This window comes from Muntiacus reevesi, chromosome 20, assembly GCF_963930625.1.
Source record: "Muntiacus reevesi chromosome 20, mMunRee1.1, whole genome shotgun sequence".
Lineage (NCBI taxonomy): Eukaryota > Metazoa > Chordata > Mammalia > Artiodactyla > Cervidae > Muntiacus > Muntiacus reevesi.
Genome location: NC_089268.1, coordinates 7,288,029 through 7,310,487, shown reverse-complemented (window position 1 = coordinate 7,310,487; position 22,459 = coordinate 7,288,029). Strand labels below are relative to the sequence as shown.

The window sequence follows — 22,459 nt, the reverse complement described above, 5'->3', positions numbered from 1 at the left end:
AGTTTTTAGTCAGTTTTTCAAAATTTCAAAAACTTTTTTTCCTCCATTTATTTTTATTAGTTGGAGGCTAATTACTTTACAATATTGTAGTGGTTTTTGCCATACATTGACATGAATCAGCCATGGATTTACATGTGTTCCCCATCCTGAACCCCGCTCCCACCTTCAAAACTTTTTTGAATGAAACAACTTTTATGAAGACATAAATCATGTAACTTAAACTTTGCAAACATACATTTAAGAAAGAATAAATGGCACCTCTCAACCTCATAAATGACAATCAATACTGTCAGTGTTTACATTTAGATGGCATTTTATACATAATTCTCAATTATATTAAAGGAACATACTTGTTCTTCTGGATTCAGAATTATATGCTCAAATATTTGCAATATTTTCTTAAATATAAATGTAAATATATGTTAATTTTTACCATTGTATTTAAAAGCTGATTCCTTTAAGATAATTTAAAATACAAGATTATTGCAAATGATGTGATTTATGGATTTAAGCAGAGTAACATCATGAAAGCAAGTAAAGTCAGGACAAATGGCATATACTCAGAGGCTTTCCATGCATGTTTTATAGTGATCTATTCAAGCAAAGGAAAAAAAGTAATTATAGGTGATAAATATTACAGAGAAAGATTAATATCCTTGGTTCCACTGAGTAGATATCTTTTTACTGTGAAAGTTTCAAATGTGAAATTATTGTACATTATCCAGACTTCTATTCAAGGTTAATACAGCAAGAATGAAGTATGTAGTCAGAAAATTTATGAATGGATGTGGTTCTAGCAGATTATCTCAGCTATCAAATAAACTCATGTTTTGCTTTAAATTAGCTCATGCTGCCAGAGAACCCCAGAGCATTAATGTTAATTCTAATTAGTCTGCCTAGGAACATCGAAAAGAGCGCAGGGCCTCCCATCCTATGGGAGAACTCTCATGAAAAATCAGGAGTCTTTTCTGAGATCACTTGGTGGGAGGTAATGGTCAAATACAGTCTCAAAACCGCATTCTGCTTCAAAAATTATTGCTAATAAATCTCCCAAGTAGTTCGTACTGCAAATCATCACCCACTGAAATAAAATTAGTAAGGAAGGAAGAGTCATCCAGGGAATCCTAAACTTAGCCTCTGTCTTTCATCACGGAAGGAAAATAATTCACAAAATTTCTCTAATTTTTCTTCTACACACTCTACTGGGATGTTTGAACGTACAAACTAGTTTCTAGCTATGTTTAGAAGCATCCAGAAGGCATTTTGTTTTATGTCAAGTGGCTCAGAGGGTAAAGCGTCTGCCTACAATGCAGGATCCCTGGGTTGGGAAGATTCCCACAGAGAAGGTGGCAACCCACTCCAGTACTCTTGCCTGGAAAATCCCATGGACTGAGAAGCCTGGTAGGCTATGGTCCATGGAGTCGCAAAGAGTCGGACATGACTGAGCTACTTCACTTTCTTTCTTTCTTTGTCAGGTGAGATATCACTACATGTTAATGTGAATTAATTATATTCAGAGACTCATTCCATTTCCTGACTCTTTCTAGGAGGCGCTATGGAACATTCCAGGCAAAGTGCTGGCAGCATGTGATGAGAAAATGCCATGAGGATGAGACATGCATTGGTACCTTAAGCAAGCAAGACCTCACTTGCTCTGGAAGTGATGACTGCAAAGCAGCTTACATTGGTACCCTTGGGACGGTCCTTCAAGTGCAATGCACCTGTAGTACCATTACTCAAAGTGAAGAATCCTTGTGCAAGATTTTCCAGCATATGCTTCACAGAAAATCATGTTTCAGTAAGTTATATATATATATATGTAACATAATGATTTTCTGTATACACCACAAAGTAGTCATCTAACATGGAAAATTTGTTCATAAAGACAACTCTATGTTTGCTATTCAGTTTTTAAATCTGTTTTCTGATTATGCTTTGTGCACTTGCTATTTTAACTCATTTATCTGCAAGTGGTGCATGTTTTTAATTTATGTGATTGTTCACTCCTAGGTATCATTTATTGGTTTCAATAACAACAGCCTAAAACATTTATCCTATCAGATAACTGAATGTATCAGGTATCTATTACAAGTAACAAACCAACCCAAAACTTGAAATAATAATTTGATCACAATTCTTCTCATGGGGCTTTGCTCACTTGGGTGGTTCTTCTGTTGATATTGCTTGGGTGGCTATAGTCATCTGGTGGTGAGGCCAAGGCTGATCTGTGCAGTTTGTAGTTAGCAAGCACAGTTGGCTGGGTTCTCCTTCATGTGACCTCTGCAGCAGTAAACCCTGTATCTTTCATAACCATAGCAACATCCCTAGCAGTTAATCCCCAGTAAACAAGTACTTATCAAGTGTCTGCTTCTGCTATATTTTCTAATGCCCCATTGGACAAAGCAAGTCACATGATTGAGTTCACAGTTATTGTGAGAAGGGTGTGTATGAGTATGCTTATATTCAAAGTTGGATTCATCAGGGATAGTTAGCAATCTACTATATGGCTGTCCCAATCTAAGTAAAACATATTTACCCTTGGATTTAGTTACCTCCCCTTGGTCTTTAATATGTCTGCTAATCTACCTGTAATGAGAGGATGGGAAACACATTTTCTAAAGTTATTATTTACTCCATTCGGATTTAGGAATTTCAATAATTTGTCTAGGGTCTCAGAGGGAACAAGTGGTTGAGAAGAATTTGGCTATGAGTCTCCTAGGAAGAAATCTAACGATGTGATCACACACTAATTCAGGACCTCTCCATCATCCACCTTCAGGCTTAACCCATCCAATTATATTCGAATCCCAAAACATTCCCAGCCCCTAGATCACTATATGTAACCTCCAAACTCACAAGTACCAAAACTTAAGGAGGGAATAATAGACATTGACCATTGCAAAAAGACCATATAAAATGAAACTATCATGATATTTATGCAAATTTGTATAGATACAGATCTGCATATATCTTTAGATATGTCTATAACTACAAACAGATACAGATATTTTATTCGTTTCTATCTTTCTTTAAAGATACTACAGAGATACACATTAGCCAATATAATAAAAATGGTGATCTGCTATGCATTAGGTAATAGACATCCAGCTCAGAGTGTATGATTTCGATTCCAACAAAGCTCTCTGTGGGATTCCTACAATTTCTATAATTAGCACTTCAGATGTATTTCAATCGAAATCATGATGCAAAGAGGAAAATTACCCCATGATGTATATTGAGTCATATTTTCTAAATACTGTTTTTCTCTGATTAATATTAGGTCACTAATTCTGTTGGAGCTAAAGGTATTTATAATGACTGGCTCCTAATATTACAAAAGGAAATACCAAATAAAATAACTTAAACCAACAGCAACATATACAATTACACTATCATGATTATTTATAAGTGGTTTCTCCATATTAAATGATACCAGGGGGAAAAAGTGTAGATTCTACAAGTTAGTGATAAACCAGTTCCTTGGGCATAAATTTCAGACACCAGTTCAAGCAACCTAATTCTGCTTCCAAGCCTGGTTTTCCCATATGTTTTTAATTAGTATTATGTTTTGCTTTCATTGTGTTTGGCTACCCATACAAAGCTATATACACATACATTGAATATATTCATGAAGAGACAGTGGAAATGAACACAGAAATACATAAACGTTGACAAACTCTATAATTTTTTTAAAAATGAGAATTCAAAATGATTTCACTTTTCTTCACTCACTTTGGAAGACTAAACATGATGAGGTTTTTCCCCCAAGCATTACTTAATGTCAGAATTTTAAGTGACAGGTTTATAGAAGTAAAGGAACCATAAAGGCCTTCTGGCCATCTGTCACAATTCTGGGTACTTGAACTATAGAAAAAGTTTCAGACAAAAACACAAATTAAATCCTTGGCCTGGTTAGTCCTAACAAGCCTCCATCCTTTGCCCCATATACCTGGGAAGTGGTAGCACATGGAGATTTTTGAATGAACTCTTTCTAACCACTGCCTCTGAGTTTTTACACCAGCCCAGCAGGCTCATGCATTATCAAAATACACTTGTGAGTAACACATCATTGTTAATCAACTATATTCCATTATAAAATTAAAGAAATTTAAAAAATAAATATTAGTTCAGACATTTTATCAATCTTTAAAAGAAAAACTGCTCTCATTACAGCTGGTTTCCAAAAACCCTCAGGTTCTGTTCTCTTTATCTGAAAGGGGCAGAATGAATAGAATAGAGAGGACAGTCAGGAAAAATTTTCCATTTGTTATATTTGTTTGGCTTCAAGTCATTTTTCAAATTCGTTTGACCTCAGAGCACAGTGAGCAATGCATTTTACATTAGATTTTTATGTGCAGTGTCTTCTGTTTTTTCAAAATTATTATTCTATTCCATTTTTTTTCAATGCTGATTATCTACTAAATTGACTTCATGACTCACTAATGTGTTGTTCTCAAAAGTTTGAAAAGCATTTGCTCAAAACAAATTAATGAGGAAATCACCTACATCGATGTATCCAAGTCAAAATCTTATAATGAGTACAAATAATGAGACAGTTGCTAGAATGAGTGCTTATTTGGGGTCACATTTCTCACCTAACTTTAATTATTCCATGAACTAGACACTATTATTTCTGTGATTTCACTTGGGAGATGAAGGAAACTGAAGGGTAAGATGGGTGCTGGACTTCCATCGCAGGTTGTGGTGGACATGGGACCCTAGTGTTGACTGGTTGACTTCACCCCATGGTGCTGTCCTGCAGGTAAAAACATGAGGACACTTAGAGCTTGTGTCCATTCAGGCTGCTCCATAGTCCTCTGAGGCAGAACTTCTACTTTCTGGTCTCAAATCTGAGCTTTGAGAACTCACCAAAGAGTTCTAAGAACTCAGGACTTGGCTGCAGAACCACATTTGAGTAATGAGCATCTTGTTGACACTGGTTACAACAGCCACCAACTTGCACTTACCTGCAAACTTCTGCTTCTACAAACTCACTCCCCTCTGGCATCTGGCAGCCAAGAACAAATTGTGGCAGTTAGAGCTGAGAGATGGAAGAGAGAAATAGAAGAAAGAGAAATTAGTTAAGACAGAGAGGACCGCAAAAATGAAAAGAATTAAGAGATCACTGATGTTTCTTCGTGTTACCGGAAAAATTATGTCCACAGCTCAGGTCAGTTCAGTCACGCAGTCATGTCCACCCACTTGCAACCCCATGGACTGCATGCACACCAGGCTTCCCTGTTGTCCCAAAAGTATGTGAAGCAGTGAATGTAAGTAGTACCAGCCTGATAGGTGAGATAGCTTCAGCCTACCACAAGAGCTTATGATCTGTAAAATTTTCTATATGTGTATTCAGTCAGTCACTCCTTCATGTCCGACTCTTTGCAACCCCACGGACTGCAGCAACCAGGCCTCTCTGTCCATCACCAACTCGCAGAGCTTGCTCAAACTCCTGTCCATTGAGTCAATGATGCCACCCAACCATCTCATCCTCTGTCATCCCCTTCTCCTCCCGCCTTCAGTCTTTCCCAGCATCAGGGTCTTATGTAGTGAGTCAGTTCTTCGCACCAGGTGGCCAAAGTATTGGAGTTTCAGCTTCAGCATCAGTTCTTCCACTGAATATTCAGGACTGATTTCCTTTAGGATGGCTTGGTTGGATATCCTTGCAGGCCAAAGGACTCTCAAGAGTCTTATCCAACACCGCAGCTCAGAAGCATCAATTCTTTGGTGCTCAGCTTTATAATCCAACTCGCACGTCCATATATGACTACTGGAAAAGCCATAGCTTTGGCTAGACGGACTTTTCTTGGTGAAGTAATGTCTCCCCTTTATAATATGCTGTCTTGTTTGTTCATAGCATTTCTTCAAAGGAGAAAGCATCTTTTAATTTCATGGCTGCAGTCACCATCTGCAATGATTTTGCAGCCCAAGAAAAGAAAGTCTGTCACTGTTTCTATTGTTTCCCCATCTATTTGCCATGAAGTAATGAGACCGGATGCCATGATCTTCATTTTTTGAATGTTGAGTTTTAAGCCAGCTTTTTTATTGACTTCTTTCACTTTAATCAAGAGGTTCTTTAGTTTCTCTTCACTTTCTGCCATAAGGATGGTGTCATCTGCATATCTGAGGTTATTGAAATTTCTCACAGCAATCTTGTTTCCAGCTTGTGCTTCATCCAGCCTGGCGTTTAGCATGATGTACTCTGCATACATGTTAAATAAGCAGGGTGACAATATACAGCCTTGACGTACTTCTTTCCTGATTTGGAACCAGTCCATTGTTTCATGTCCAGTTCTAACTATTGCTTCTTGACCTGCATACAGATTTCTCAGGAGGCAGGTCAGGTGGTCTGGTATGCCCATCTCTTTCAGAATTTTCCACAGTTTCTTGTGATTCACACAGCCGAAGTCTTTGGCATAGTCAACAAAGCAGAAGTAGATGTTTTTCTGGAACTCTCTTGCTTTTTCAATGATCCAACGGATACTGGCAATTTGATCTCTGGTTTCTCTGCCTTTTCTAAATCCAGCTTGAACATATGGAATTCATGGTCCATGTAGTATTGAAGCCTGACTTGGAGAATTTTGAGCATTACTTTGCTAGCATGTGAGTTGAGTGCAATTTTATGGTAGTCTGAACACTCATTGGCATTGTTTTTCTTTGGGATTGGAATGAAAACTGACCTTTTCCAGTACTGTGGCCACTGCTGAGTTTTCCAAATGTGCTGGCATACTGAGTGCAGCACTTTCACAGCATCATCTTTTAGGATTTGATATAGTTCAGCTGGAATTCCATCACCTCCACTAACTTTGTTCGTAGTGATGCTTCTTAAGCCCACTTGACTTCGCATTTCAGGATGTCTGGCTCTAGATGGGTGATCACACCATCGTGGTTATCTGGGGCATGAAGATCTTTTTTGTATAGTTCTTCTGTGTATTCTTGCCACCTCTTCTTAATATCTTCTGCTTCTGTTAGGTCCATATCATTTCTGTCCTTTATTAAGCCCATCTTTTATGAAGTGTTCCCTTAGTATCACTAATTTTCTTGAAGAGATCTCTAGTCTTTCCCTTTCTGCTGTTTTCCTCTATTTCTTTGCATTGATCACTGAGGAAGGCTTTCATATCTCTCTTAGCTATTCTTTGCAACTCTGCATTCAAATGGGTATATCTTTCCTTTTCTCCTTTGCCTTTAGCTTCTCTTCTTTTCTCAGCTATTTACAGGGCCTCCTCAGATAACCATTTTGCCTTTTTGTATTTCTTTTTCTTGGGGATGGTCTTGATCACTATCTCCTGTACAATGCCACAAACCTCCATCCATAGTTCATCAGGCACTCTGTTAGATCTAATCCCTTAAATCTATTTCTCACTTCCACTGTCTAATCATAAGGGATTTGATTTAGGTCATACCTGAATGGTCTGGTGGTTTTCCCCACTTTCTTTAATTTAAATCTGAACTTGGCCATAAGAAGTTAATGACCTGAGCCACAGTCAGATTCAGGTCTTGTTTTTGATGACCATTTACAGCTTCTCCATCTTTGGCTGCAGAGAAGATAATCAATCTGATTTTGGTATTGACCATCTGGCCATGCCCATGTTTGGACATATCAGTCCACACGTATGTGTGTATACTGCATACTGTCAGGAATATTCTCTTATTCCCTGGCGCAAAGTTGTCTTTTTATGCCAACTATAGACCAGTCTCTAAAAGTGATTTGAAAATAGCCCCCTTCTCTCCCAGAAGGCTCAGTTTCCTCTTTTAAAGGATTTTTTTTAAAGGATTATTTTTAAAAAATAAATACATAAGATAGACCATCTATATCTATTAAATCCTATTAATAGATTTAATAGGTGCTTCCTTTATAGCTGATTTCCAAAACCCCTCTAGTTCCATTCTCTTTATCTGCAATGGGCAGAATTGAGTAGACCAGAGAGGACAGTTGGGAAAAGTTTACCATTTGTGATGTTTGTTTGACAAATGTCTGAGTAGGGAATGGAAAGCATCATATTTGAGAGGCAAGCTTAAACAAAGTTTGAAGAATATAGAAAGAAAGATAAGCTAAATTCTCCCCCAAATCCCATTCTCTAGAGAGATACAATGTTTGCAATTTTGTTGTGCATTTTTTCCAGCCTTTTCTTGCTTGTAATGTTATAATATGTATGTACATACACACATACATTGAACCTTTTTTAGACACTTAAACTGATAAATTGATGCCTCCCTCTCCCTGACACACACATATGACAAAATATATTCATATTTCCAATGAAATCAAACTATACATCCTGATCGACAGTTTCCTCTCTAATTTAAAAATATATGATAGACCCATTTGCAAATGTATACACATATGACAGCTTTATTCTTTTCTTAAAGGCTGTAGAGTAGCCTGCTTTTAGAGGACCAGCCTCTTCTGAACATGTGTTTCTATATCAGAATGGGCTTCAAAGCCTTCTCCATTCAGCTGGAAAGCAGGGTAAGCCAGAAAGAAGAAGTTCACATAATCACAGAGGGGCATTTTATGGTTTGGAGGTGGAAGCCGTGCACATTGCCTCCACCTGAATCCTGCTGACCACGCTTCGGTCATGTGGCCCACAGCTGTCTCTGAGAGAGGTGGGAAACCGTGGTAAGGCTTTGAGTCAGAAGAAAAAGCATCTATGCTTATTAGTTGACAAGTAAGACTCTGTCAACAATGCACCCAATGTCTGTTTCACTCTCCTGTCTACCCAGAGAACACACTTACCTTTTATCCAAGGGAAATGACCCAGCATTTCCCAAACATTCATCTAGCCACAGTCAGTCACTCAAGAGAGGATCTTGGGTGATGTGCAACCCAGATGTTGTAAAACCATGGAGCAGACAGGGCCCGAGAACTAGAAAGAGTAGTTATCCACTACGATCCCCCCAACACAAATCACTCACACACACACACATGCGCGCGCGCACACACACACACACACACACAATATATATATATAAGCAGAGACAGCATAACCTCAATTAAAACTCCCATTCAAAGACCACATTGTGGTTCCCATCTTGCCTCTGGAAGCTTCTTCCTTGCCCACCATCCTCCCTGGCAGCATCTGAAGCAGGTTACAGGGAGGCTTGCCTCCTTAGGGAACAGGAGCTCTCCTGGAACATATTCTGGTCACAAGGTTAGAGAGAGTGTGAGTTGTTTTAACGTTTAACAGTCACAGATTCTTTGCAAGCGCACTAGTGGCTTCCTTGGCAACAGAATCTCTTAAAAATGTGCTTGGTTTCTAATCTATTTGCTTTCTGTCAGTTCCATGTGCCAGTATCCACAATAGAAAAGTGTTTTCTTGAATTAGTTCCCAAGTCTGTCTATCACCTTGCTTCCTCACTCCCATGCCTCTCTAATGCAGTGATTTAAGCTAATCTAAACAATGGACTTGAGTGAAAATGTAATCCCCTTAATCTGATTTTTGCTGCATAGCTGAGTCAATTTGTTTGACTCAGAAATACTGGGCCTTTTATGACTGGAGAATCTTGTTCAGTCACATCTCTTACTCCTTGGGGCCTAAGACAGTCAACTTTCATGTTGTAAGGTCCTTATTTTAATCTATGATTTCTGCTTAAAACCCAGCAAGCTTTTGCCTGTGTGCATATGTTTACTGTAAAACTCTGCAATGCAGTCAAAAGTAACCAACTCATAAAGTTCCTCCACCTCTTTCAAGTTGTCCTGTTCCTTTCTGGTCCTTCCAAGATGTTTTGAGAAATGCATCTCAGTACAGTATGTCCCCTACATACAAACCAAGTTGCGAACTTTCGAAGATGGGAACATGTGCTCCAAAGTCCAATCAGGTAAATTAGTTCACACATCACACGCATTGTCATGTGTGTGCATCCTCTATAAGTGGCTGTGCTTTTGTGTACTTTATTATATAGAGTACAGTAGTACACTATCTTTATTTCAAGCCCAGGATATCTAGAAGCAAGCATAAAGCAGTGATATATAACCAATTGTGTTAGTTGGGTACCTAGGCTAACTTTGTTAGACTTAGCAAAAAATTGGGATAACAAACACACTCTCAGAATGAAGCTCATTCATACATAGAGGACTTACTGTGCTCTCTCCACAGCAGAAGAAAAGGAAAGACATTTATCCTTTGAATTCTGTCTCCCACTTCTCAGGGGTGGCCCTGTGAATCTTGATTCCCTGGGAATGGTAAACAATGAATTCATAAATTCTAAGCAGACTCCAATGTCCACCTCATGCCTCAGGGACAGAAAAGCACTAGGGAAGAAAGGAGGAAATGTACAAGGCCAGGTCCAAGGGGAAGAACCATCAGGTTGCTTCTGCACAACGACAGACTAGGTATTGGAGGAAATATTTTGATGGTAAGGAGCGAATGCAAACCCATACCCAGAGTAGGTAAAAATTGCAGCAGGAATGCATTTCTGCCTCTTACTGGGTGGAGGGCTTATGGAATCATCAACCTGCCACCCACCTGCCAAACCGATCTGTTTTATTGCTGGTGTTTTCACATTTAGTATTGTCAAAACTTTGATGGACCTGCCTGAGAGAGAGCAAGTCCAATCTGTGGGATCTGTGAGTGGCTTTCATCTCTGCCATCACGTGTTCAGGGCACAGGCCCTGGGTGGCGGAAGAGGACATGGTTGACCTCCTCTGGGCAGGTCACCAGTTGACCTGGTTGTTGAGGGTCTACTCCATGGTGGGTACTTTCTTCTAGGCATTAACCTGAACTGGAAAGATCTGGCCACTTTGGTTCTTCCACACGCCTCTTCCCCTCATTTGCTTGCCTACAGTTTCCCAAGGATGCTCTTTCCATGTCTCTGATCAAGCAATCTACCACTGCCCATCAGTCTTAACTTCTATCCACATCTATCTCTGCAAAGCAAGCAATCAAGAGCATTGCCCATGCTTGGCCGTGGGGAGAATACCCACTCACCACTGGCCTCTCAGTCACCTCTAGGTGGGTCTGCAGTGTGACACCTGTTCATTTAATTAGCAATTATATCCTGAACTCGACCTTTCTGGGAACCAATGACTTAATTTCTTAAAACCCAGCAGCATGTTAGGAGCTATATTTCAAACAGTAAATGGGATCCTCCTGCATATGCCATAGCCTTGCTCCAGAATCTAAGGGGTCTATGCTCAACCTCTACTAGGACTTGCAAGAGATGCCATATGCACCCAGAGAGCATGAATGGGATTAGGTGTATAAAATGCCTGTTGCACAGGAAATATTCTATACATTTTAATTGCTATGGCTTTGTATACCATTGATTTTGGCACTATATTCAAGACTGAATTTTGGGTTTCCTTTTGATGTTTTACAAAAACTATATTCATGTTTGGGCTTCCCAGGCGGCACTAGAAGTAAAGAACTAGTAGTAAAGAACCTGCCTGCCAATGCAGGAGACGTAAGAGATGTGGGTTAGATCCCTGAATCTGGAACAGCCCTTGGAGGAGGGCATGACAACCCACTCTGCCGGGATCCAGCCTCAGCAGGATCCAGGGGATACCCTCAGGGATGAACGACGTCAGCGAGAGAGAGACATGAGACCAGCCTTGATAGGGCCAAGTCTGCGAGGGAGAGAGAGAGAGAGAGAGAGAGAGAGAGAGAGAGAGTGACCAGACGGGGGTGTTTGCAGGGTCTGGCAGAGTCTGGCAATGCTTTATTTTTTACTGTGGCTTTTATACCCTAAATTAGTACATTTCTAAGGGGAAGATAGTTTAACATTACATCAGCTTGTTCTTCATGAAACCAGGGTGTTTTCTGCATGCTTCTTTGTTTATGAGGGTCTTGTACATTATCTTCTGGCCTTGGGGCATATTGACATTTTATGACCTAGGTGAATGCAAAGCTGTTTTCCATAATCTATTCTTTAATGAACACAAAGGTCAGTCCTTTTGCAGAAGTTATCAGTTAAATTTATCTAAAAGGTTTACCACACAAAGACTCTGCAGCTCTAGTGAGGCAGCCCCTGTTTAGCATTCCTGGTTAAAATTAACAATTCTAAACTCTTATTTTTCTAAATGTTTAACTATAACTGTTTTTAGAATAATATTTTATGTTCTCCAATAGGGCTTCCTCACCCCCGAAGGGCTCTGTACCTATTAGGGCCTTTTGTGTGATCAGGTTCTTTATGCTGTTTATGATTAAGGTGTTGTGAGCAGTCCTGTGCATTAGTACGCATTTGCCAAGCAGGCTAGAATGCCAGCAAAGGGGTCTAAATTGAAACACTCCTTTCATCCTGGATAATCTTATAGGATACCACCGTCTGGGGGACATATTGATTAAAGTTCTAAGTTGATTCTGTTTGGAAAGAGATCGGGGAAGGCCTTCTACCAGTGTCACAGAAATTAGGGAGTGGTCTAATATAGCGAGCATCAGAAAGACAGAGATCATCTTTAAGGTGAGCGCCGGGGCAGCTTTTCTAAATCCCTGAAGTCCTGATCTGCCTTGCTTGTCAGGTCTCCTCCTCACGACCTTGTCATGGGTGGGATCTCGTGCGCTGGCTCCCGGCACCACTCCAATATTCTTGCCTGGAGAATCCCATGGACAGAGGAGCCTGGTGGGCTACAGTCCATAGGGTTGCAAAGAGACGGACATGACTGAAGCGACTTAGCATGCACACACACACACACATTCATGTTTAGAAGTTTCTATACCAATGTTTCACTAAAGACAGCCAGTTCCCTAACTCTGTTAGGAATAGTCTTTCCATTATTAATGAGAAATTTGATGATCACAAAGGCAACCCCAAAGCAGTGAGAAGATGGGCACGAAATTCTTGGCTCTCAAACCTGTCCTTCCTTCAGAAATATCTAGGGGTTCATTAAAAATATAAGTATTTGGCCCTAACCTCAATTATTCTAATTCAATAGGCCTGAAGTGGAGCTCAGACATCTGTATAAAAAAATCACCCAGGTGGTTCTGATTTTCAACCAAGTTTGGGAACCACTGCTCTAATTCACATGTGGGAAAAACTCCAGTCACTGGCCAGAGATCCCAGAACCTCTTTTAGCTCACACCTCTCAGAGAATGAGAAACTTCTGTGCTCAGAAAGGCAAGAGTAATGCCATGCAGCTCTTAAGGTGCCAGCTTTGCCACAGTGCCTGAAAACATGTTTGGTACACACTGGCTGCTCAATAACGGGTGAGTGGAAGGATGTATGGATGGATGGATGGACCAATGTCTGTCTCTATGGTGGCACTGTATTCTGAATGTCAGTGCCTTCCCCCCTTATAAGAACTCCCTTCACAACATAACTTTCCTATTAAGAACCCCACTCATTTGTGTTTCCACTTAAGCTGGAATTTTCAGTTCAAATATTTGAGCAGAAGAATCAGGAAATTCATAAGACTGGGCTGCTACTGCCCACTTTAATGAAAACAGTTCAGACTCTTATATTTTCCAGCAGTTTTCCTCTTTACACTTCTACTTTCAAAAAGTCTGAATAGTAGGAAACTATTTTACAGTTGATCCTTGGGTAGTGTCAATGCTGAAACATTTTTGCTCTTAAATAGGTGTTATCCCCTTAACAAACTGTTGGATACCAGTAGCCCTGTCTGTTGTAACAAGGATGAAAGATTGTACCACATAGATTTACAAAACTACCTGACTTTTGTGAAATATTAGTATAAAAACTCCTAAACATATGTATAGTCTTTTGAGAAGCTAGAAAAAAAGAGGCCTTCTGATTAGTAGGTATTTCTATAGCTTAATTTCTCTTTTGTAGCCACACTTCTCACCCACCAGTCTATTGAAGCTTCGTCTTAGATATAAACATTGCTAGTAAGACTGTCTTATCCATCTTATTTGTTTCTGTTCAGTGGATAGATTATTTACTTGACTGTGTTTCATCTTGCATTACATTTCATCTGAAGGTCTCCATCTAAAAATAGCATACTATTAATGAGCATTTTTATAGAAAGTCCTTTAAACATATCCATTTAGGTACAGATGTGCTTAATACATAGTTTTATATATTTTTTCTAAACTGCAAAACATTTTACATGTATGTTAGGCAAAATAATTTAAAATTTGTTCAAAGTGGATTAATAGAGGCTCAAACTCACTTTTTTAGATTCGTGTTTTAATTTTTGTAATCATCTGATCACTGGCTGTCTGAGAAAGTAAGGTTATAGACTATAAATAAAGCAGTTAGCCAATGTCTTGTGAAAGACATTTCCATTGAAAAAATTCTCTCATTTGTTCAGGCATATGCATGCAAACACAACACACACATACACACTACCATCTCTTATAGTCAATTCAAATAGGTTGGTATTCCAGGAGCTTTATGTTAAGTTTTGGCTTTAAATAAATCACTTCATCTAGCCAAAACCACTGACTTTTTCTTGGTTCCTACACAAAACTCTAATTCAAGTCCAGTTTCCTTCAAATTCAATCCAGGTGCTGAAAAAAAAACTCTTGGTTTTCCAAGGAACATTCAACATAATTTTTCTGCTCTGTATTCATATTTATAACATAGTCTGTAAATAGTCTAGTATTTTGTATTTTCTGGATTAAAATGGCTCCATGGTGAATTTGAGGCCCATCCAATTCATAGACACTTATAAATGTGTAAGTGTATTGCTTATAAATGTAGGTTTTTCCTATTTAAAAATTATTCCTGTAGTCTTGTTTTTTTTTTAAATTATTTGACAATGTTTTAGAGAACAGGTATGTGTGTTAGCAACACAAAGAATAATTAAAACAGATAAACCATTTCTTTAGAATGACTTTAGTTATCACTCATGTGAAGTCAGATCCATGGTAAACTCTTAACTTTTAGGCTTTTAAGCTTCTTAGGATTCTGGTCATTTCTTTGAACCTCAGGGATAAATCAATATATTAAAACTTTATTAACTTTCAAATCTAAAATATACACGAGGCTCCTTTTATCTCCCTCTTCCTTAGTCTTAACCTTGATGCTTTTGGCTAAAAACCATGATCAGCAACAATGCCTTTAATAATCAGATGCCATGTTGAAAGTGTTAATAGACCTTATTCTGGAGCCTGGCCTTAGAGAGGCAATATAGCACCCACCAGCACACTAGATTTAAATAATTTCTTCATCATTTACAGGATACATAACTGTGAACAAGTTACTCTCTTTGGCCTCAAGTTCTAGCCAGTGAAATGAAAATCAATGCTAACCTAGAATGTTGGGACAAGTTGGACTGTGAGGAAAGCTGAAGGCTGAAAAATTGATGCTTTTGCCCTGTGGTGTTGGAGAAGACTCTTGAGAGTCCCTTGGACTGCAAGGAGATCCAGCCAGTCCATCCTAAAGGAGATCAGTCCTGGGTATTCATTGGAAGGACTGATGCTGAAGCTGAAGCTCCAATACTTTGGTCACCTCATGCAAAGAGTTGATTCATTGGAAAAGACCCTGATTCTGGGAGGGATTGGGGGCAGGAGGAGAAGGGGATGACAGAGCATGAGATGGCTGGATGGCATTACGGACTCAATGGGCATGAGTTTGAGTAAACTCCGGGAGTTGGTGTTGGACAGGGAGGCCTGGCGTGCTGCAATTCATGGAGTCACAAAGAGTCGGACACGAATGAGCGACTGAACTGAACTGAACTGAACTGAGAATGTTGGTGCAAAGATTATATCAGTCAATTCATATAAAGAACTATCCAAAATAGTATAATTTAGTAAATACTAACTCTTCCTATATACTTTGAGGAATTTGGAAAATCACACAAATCGATAATTTTTGCATCATCATTACGATATCACACCGATGGTATGGGAAACACAAATTTCTGGAAGATCTAAGGTGTCATATTTTCTCAGGATAAGTGACATCTTAAGTATATCTTTGAATGACTATAGGGCAGATGATGAATTTGAACATTTGATTTCAAACTTTAATGTATATAAGAATCACCTAGTTTCTGGTTTAAATGCAGATTCAGATTCAGTAGTTTGGGGTGAAGGCCTGGGATTGGCATTTCTCATAATCTCCCAGGTGATGCCAATGCTGCTGGTCCATGGACCACACTGTAAGTGGCTTGGACACAATCTCCTATGGACCTTTAAGGGGAGAAGTCTAATTGAATGCACATCATATAGCTTACGTAGCCTGTAACCTCTCTGCAACTGAGAAAGAGACCAAACTAATCAGCCTGGAAAAGACTGTGATGCTGGTAAAGACTGAATGCAGGAGGAGAAGGGAACAACAGAGGATGAGATTGTTGGATGGCATCACCAACTCAATGGACATGAGTTGGAGTAAACTCCGGGAGTTGGTGATGGACAGGGAGGCATCCATGGGGTTGCAGATTCGGACATCACTGAGTGACTGAACTGAACTGAATCAGCCTGGTGCTTTGTGTAAATACAGGAATCAGTAGCATCATTGCATCATGAAAAGTCCAAGCAGATGTCCCTGTCATTTTTTAAAATTTTTCTCAAGATAGTGGTTTATAGTAGTACTTAAACTTTCACTGCAAGAGAATCATTTACCAGGCATCTAAACACAAATCATTGGGTCCCCATCCCAGAATTTCTGATTCAGTAGTTCTGAGATGGAATTTAGTTCAGTTCAGTTGCTCAGTCGTGTCTGACTGCAGCATGCCAGGCATCCCTGTCCGTCACCAACACCCAGAGTTTACTCAAACTCATGTCCATTGAGTCAGTGATGCCATCCAACCATCTCATCTTCTTTCATCTCCTTCTTCTCCTAACTTCAATCTTTACCAGCATCAGGGTCTTTTCAAAGGAGTCAGCTCTTCACAACAGGCAGTCAAAGTATGGGAGTTTCAGCTTTAACATCAGTCCTTCCAATGAATACTCAGGACTGATTTCCTCTAGGATTGACTGGTTGGATCTCCTTGCAGTCCAAGGGACTCTCAAGAGTCTTCTCCAACAACACGGTTCAAAAGTATCAATTTTTTGGTGCTCAGTTTTCTTTATAGTCCAACTCTCACATCCATACATGACTACTGGAAAAACCATAGCCTTAACGAGACGGACCTTTGTTGGCAAGGTAATGTCTTTGCTTTTTAATATGCTGTCTAAGTTGGTCATAATTTTTCTTCCAAGCAGTAAACATCTTTTAATTTCATGGCTGCAGTCACCATCTGCAGTGATTTTGGAGCCCCCCAAAAGTAGAGTCTGCCACTATTTCCACTGTTTCCCCATCTATTTACCATGAAGTAATAGGACCGGATATCATGATCTTAGTTTTCCGAATGTTGAATTTTAAGCCAACTTTTTCACTCTCCTCATTCACTTTCATCAAGAGATTCTTTAGTTTTTCTTCACTTTCTGTCATAAGGATGGTGTCATCTACATATCTGAGGTTATTGATATTTCTCACAGCAATCTTGATTCCAGCTTGTGCTTCATCCAGCCCAAAGTTTCTCATGATGTACTCTGCATACAAGTTAAATAAGCAGGGTGACAATATACAGCCTTGACGTACTCCTTTTCCTATTTGGAACCAGCCTGTTGTTCCATGTCCAGTTCTAACTGTTGCTTCCTGACCTGCATACAGGTTTCTCAAGAGGCAGGTCAGGTGGTCTGGTATTCCCATCTCCTTCAGAATTTTCCAGTTTGTTGTGATCCACACAGTTAAAGGTTTTGGCATAGTCAGTAAAGCATAAAGAGATGATTTTCTTGAACTCTCTTGCATTTTCGATGATTCGGTGGATGCTGGCAATTTGATCTCTGGCTTCTCTCCCTTTTCTAAAACCACCTTGAACATCTGGAATTTCATGGTTCGTGTATTGCTGAAGCCTGACTTGGAGAATTTTGAGCATTACTTTACTAGCATGTGAGATGGGTGCAATTGTGTGGTAGTTTGAGCATTCTTTGGCATTGCCTTTCTTTGGGATTGGAATGAAAACTGATCTTTTCCAGTCCTGTGGCCACTGCTGAGTTTTCTAAATTTGCTGGCATATTGAGTGCAGCACTTTCACAGCATCATCTTTCAGGATTAGAAATAGCTCAACTGGTATTCCATTACCTCTACCAGCTTTATTCACTTGGATGCTTCCTAAGGCCCACTTGACTTCATATTCCAGGATGTCTGGCTCTAGGTGAGTGATCACACCATCCTGATTATCTGGGTCATGAAAATCTTTTTTGTACAGTTCTTCTGTGTATTTTTGCCACCTCTTCTTAATATCTTCTGCTTCTGTTAGGTCCATACCATTTCTGTACTTTATTGAGCCCAGATGGGGAGAAAGTGGAAACAGTGTCAGACTTCATTTTTTGGGGCTCCAAAATCACTGCGGATGATGACTGCAGCCATGAAATTAAAAGACGCTTACTCTTTGGAAGGAAAGTTAGGACCAACCTAGATAGCATATTAAAAAGCAGAGACATTACTTTGCTAACAAAGGTCTGTCTGGTCAAGGCTATGGTTTTTCCAGTGGTCATGTATGGGTGTGAGAGTTGGACTGTGAAGAAAGCTGAGTGCCAAAAATTTGATGCATTTGAACTGTGGTGTTGGAGAAGACTCTTGAGAGTCCCTTGGACTGCAAGGAGATCCAGCCAGTCCATCCTAAAGGAGATCAGTCCTGGGTGTTTATTGGAAGGACTGATGCTGAAGCTGAAACTCCAGTACTTTGGCCACCTCATGGGAAGAGTTGACTCATTGGTAAAGACCCTGATGCTGGGAGGGATTGGGGGTGGGAGAAGCAGGGGGTGACAGAGGATGAGATGGCTGGATGGCATCACCGACTCGATGGGCATGAGTTTGAGTAAACTCCGGGAGTTGATGATGGACAGGGAGGCCTGGCATGCTGCGATTCATGGGGTTGCAAAGAGTTGGACACGACTGAGCAACTGAACTGAACTGAATTTGCATGAAATGTTCCCTTGGTATATCTAATTTTCGTGAAGAGATCTCCAGTCTTTCCCTTTGTATTGTTTTCCTCTATTTCTTTGCACTGATCACTAAGGAAGGCTTTCTTATCTCTCCTTGCTATTCTTTGGAACTCTGCATTCAAATGGGGATATCTTTCCTTCCCTCCTTTGCTTTTCACTTCTCTTCTTTTCACAAGGGATTAGAATTAGGATTCATATGCAATTAGGGCAATAAATTTGCAGACACTGCTTGTCTGGGTACCACACATTAAGAACATCAACTAACAAATGCAGAAGGCTGTAAAATAAAGAATTTACTTGTGATCTTAAGCATTGTCATTTTGGAGGCACTGATTCAAGCAGCAACTCAAATATGCTCTGAGTGAAATAGAAAATGGTCTGGTTCACAAAGGCAACAGACAAAGACACTCCAGAGAAGTACATAGGTTACTTTATGGAACTGGAAATTGAGAACATCAGGCATTCAGTCACTTGCCAGCAGCTGATAGGCTGCTAAACTGTGGTCTTTAGGGAGTGAAGAAGACAGGTTTCTGGTGGTCTCAGGAAGACGAGGCCAAACATACGTTGCATTCAGGGTTGGGTATATGTAACTTTCACTTCCTTAATGCCCTTCCATCTCCATTTCAGGTCCCTTTGACGTGTTGTTGTTGTTTTTCAGTTATTAAGTTGTGTCCAACTCTTTTAGACCCCATGGGCTGCAGCACACCAGGCTTCTCTGTCCTCCACTATTCCGTGCAGTTTGTCCAAACTCATGTCCACCGAGTTGGTGATGCCATCCAACCATCTCATCCCCTGTCACCCCTTTCTCCTCCTGCTCTCAATCTTTCCCAGGATCAGGGTCTTTTCCAAAGAGTCAGCTCTTTGCATCAGGTGACCAAAGTATTGAAGCTTCAGCATCTGTCTTCCAATGAATATTCAGGATTGATTTCCTTTAGGATTGAATGGTTTGATCATCTTGCTGTTCAAGAGACTTTCAAGAGTCTTCACCAGCACCACAGTTTGAAAGTATCAGTTCTTCAGTTCTCAGCCTTCTTTATGGGTCAACTCTCACATTTACACATGTCTAATGGGAAAAAGCCATAGCCTTGACTCTACAGACCTTTGTTGGCAAAGTAATGTCACTGCTTTTTAATAAGCTTTCTAGGTTTTTCATAGCTTTTCTTCCAAGGAGCAAGCTTCTTTTAATATCATGGCTGCAGTTATTGTTAGCATTGATTTTGGAGCCCAAGAAAATAAAGTCTGCCACTGTTTCCATTGTTTCCCTATTTGCCATGAAGTGTTGAGACCAGCTGCCATGATCTTAGTTTTTTGAATGTTGAGTTTTAAGCCAGTATTTTTACTTTCCTCTTTAACCTTCATCAAGATTCTCTTTAGTTTCTCTTCACTTTCTGCCATAAGGGTGGTGTCATCTGCATATTTATATTTCTCCCAGAAATCTTGATTCCAGCTTGAACTTCATCCAACCCAGCATTTTGCATGATGTTCTCTGCACATAAGTTAAGTAAGCAATAGACTCAGATATTTCTTCCACAAAGATGAGTTTATTAGGAATCAGTAGAAAATTGAAATTTGGGGTCTACTATAAAGCCAAGTCAGATGCAATTTCCTGCCAGCAAGGGAAGGAGAAGGCTTTTACAGAGGGGGACAAGAAAGTCTCAGGAGGTCTGCAATGAATAGGGTCTATGGCTTTTTACTGGCTGAGGCTTGTCAGGATAGAAGAGAAGTCTTCCTGTTGGCTCTGCTATTATAGTAATGTGTGCTCTTACCAATTCTATTTAATTGATTTTTTAGATTTTTTTTTTAATACTTAAATGCTTTGTAAGTAATTGTAAACACTATGTAAAAAAAAAAAAAAAATAGTTGCCAGCATGTAGCAAATTCAAGTTTTGCTTTTTGGAACTTTCTGAAATTTCTTTTCCAAATGTTTTCCATCCACAATTTGTTGGAGCCTTAGATGTGAGATCCAAGATTCAGGGGTTTAGTCATTACTGTATTTGGTCTTCAACCTGGATTCTGTTCCTGGCAGAAAGCTCCTAAAACCCCGTGATAAGAACAAAAAGGATGTCTTTTGTTATGTTAATGAGGATACTTAGGGAAAGCAGTGGAAGTGCAAGTCACTCAGTCCTGTCCAACCCTTTGTACAGTCCATGGGATTCTCCAGGCCAGAATACTGCAGTGGGCAGCCTTTCCCTTCTCCAGAGGATCTTCCCAATGCAGGGATTGAACCCAGGTCTCCTGCACTGCAGGTGGATTCTTTACCAGCTGAGTCCATTGGGAAGGCCTTGGGTTTCCTAAAATAGAGGCTGGTTCCTTGGAACCAACAGCCGTATGAGAGGGTTAGAACTTCCAGCACTACTGCTCACAACCTCCAGGGGTGCTGACGGTTGAAATCCCACCGTGGTCACTGATTTAACTGGTCATGACTCTGTAATGAAGCCTCCTTGAAAACCTGAAAGAGCAGAGATTCTGGAGCCTCCAGGTGGGTGAGCACATGGAGCTGATGAGCAGTGATGCTGGGAAGGGCCTGGAAGCACTGAGTCCTCTTCCCACACCTTGCTCTCTGCATCTCGTCCCTCTGGCTATTCCTAAATTATATATTTTTGTAATAACTCAGCAATCTAGTAACTAAAATATTTCTCTGAGTTCTGCAAGGCACTCAGTAAAGTAATCAAACCCAAGGAGGAAGTCCTAGGAACCTCAAGTTATGGCTAGTGGGAGAGAACTATAGGTAATGACATGGACTTGTAACTGATATCTAAAGTGTATGTGTGTGTGGGGGGGGGGCGGGGGAGTATTGTAGGATTCTTTTTTGGAATCAGATGCCGTCTCTGAGTGGCCAGTGTCAGAACCGAGTTCAATATTAAGACGCTCCATTTTGCATATAGGGTTATCATTACCATCTTTCTAAATTCCATATATATGTGTTAGTATACTGTAATGGTCTTTATCTTTCTGGCTTACCTCACTCTGTATAACGGGCTCCAGTTTCATCCATCTCATTAGAACTGATTCAAATGAATTCTTTTTAATGGCTGAGTAATATTCCATGGTGTGTATGTACCACAACTTCCTTATCCATTTGTCTGCTGATGGGCATCTAGGTTGCTTCCATGTCCTGGCTATTATAAATCAGTGCTGCGATGAACATTGGGGTGCACGTGTCTTAACAAAAATCACTACAATATTGTAAAGTAATTAGCCTCCAACTAATAAAAAAAAATGGAAAAAAAAAAAAAAAAAAAAGACGCTCTGCTGGTAACCCAAGAGTTGCTTGAAGGTGTGCAGATCACCCATCCATTGGAATTGGTCTCAGAATACAAAGTAAATAAAGAAATAAAAAGGAAGAAAGAAAAATACCATCCATAGAATCATGGTTCTTGAATGTGTTTCAATTTGCTTACCAAGCCAGTGGAGCAGAAGGTCTCATCACCTCCCATTTATCCCCGTACAATAAGATATCCCAGAGTAAGAGAGATACTGGTTTCGATTAAAGAATGATGAGGTGATGCCTGTTTCCCATTAAGTATAAATAAGTTATTAAGTTATCCCAGATGTATTAGGACCAAGATTGTCATGTTATAAACATGAAAAGTAAACACGGATCCCTGGAAGAACTCTCATTGGCC

At 39.9% G+C, this 22,459-nt stretch overlaps 1 protein-coding gene across 1 annotated transcript in view; it reads left to right on the top strand.

Annotated features, from left to right (window-relative positions):
* GFRAL (GDNF family receptor alpha like) overlaps positions 1-22,459 on the top strand; it is a 73,348-nt gene that overhangs the window by 26,797 nt on the left and 24,092 nt on the right. Inside the window, exon 6 of the mRNA XM_065913281.1 lies at positions 1,548-1,798. Coding sequence (XP_065769353.1) covers positions 1,548-1,798 — 251 coding nt within the window. The remainder of the gene's footprint in view (positions 1-1,547; positions 1,799-22,459) is intronic.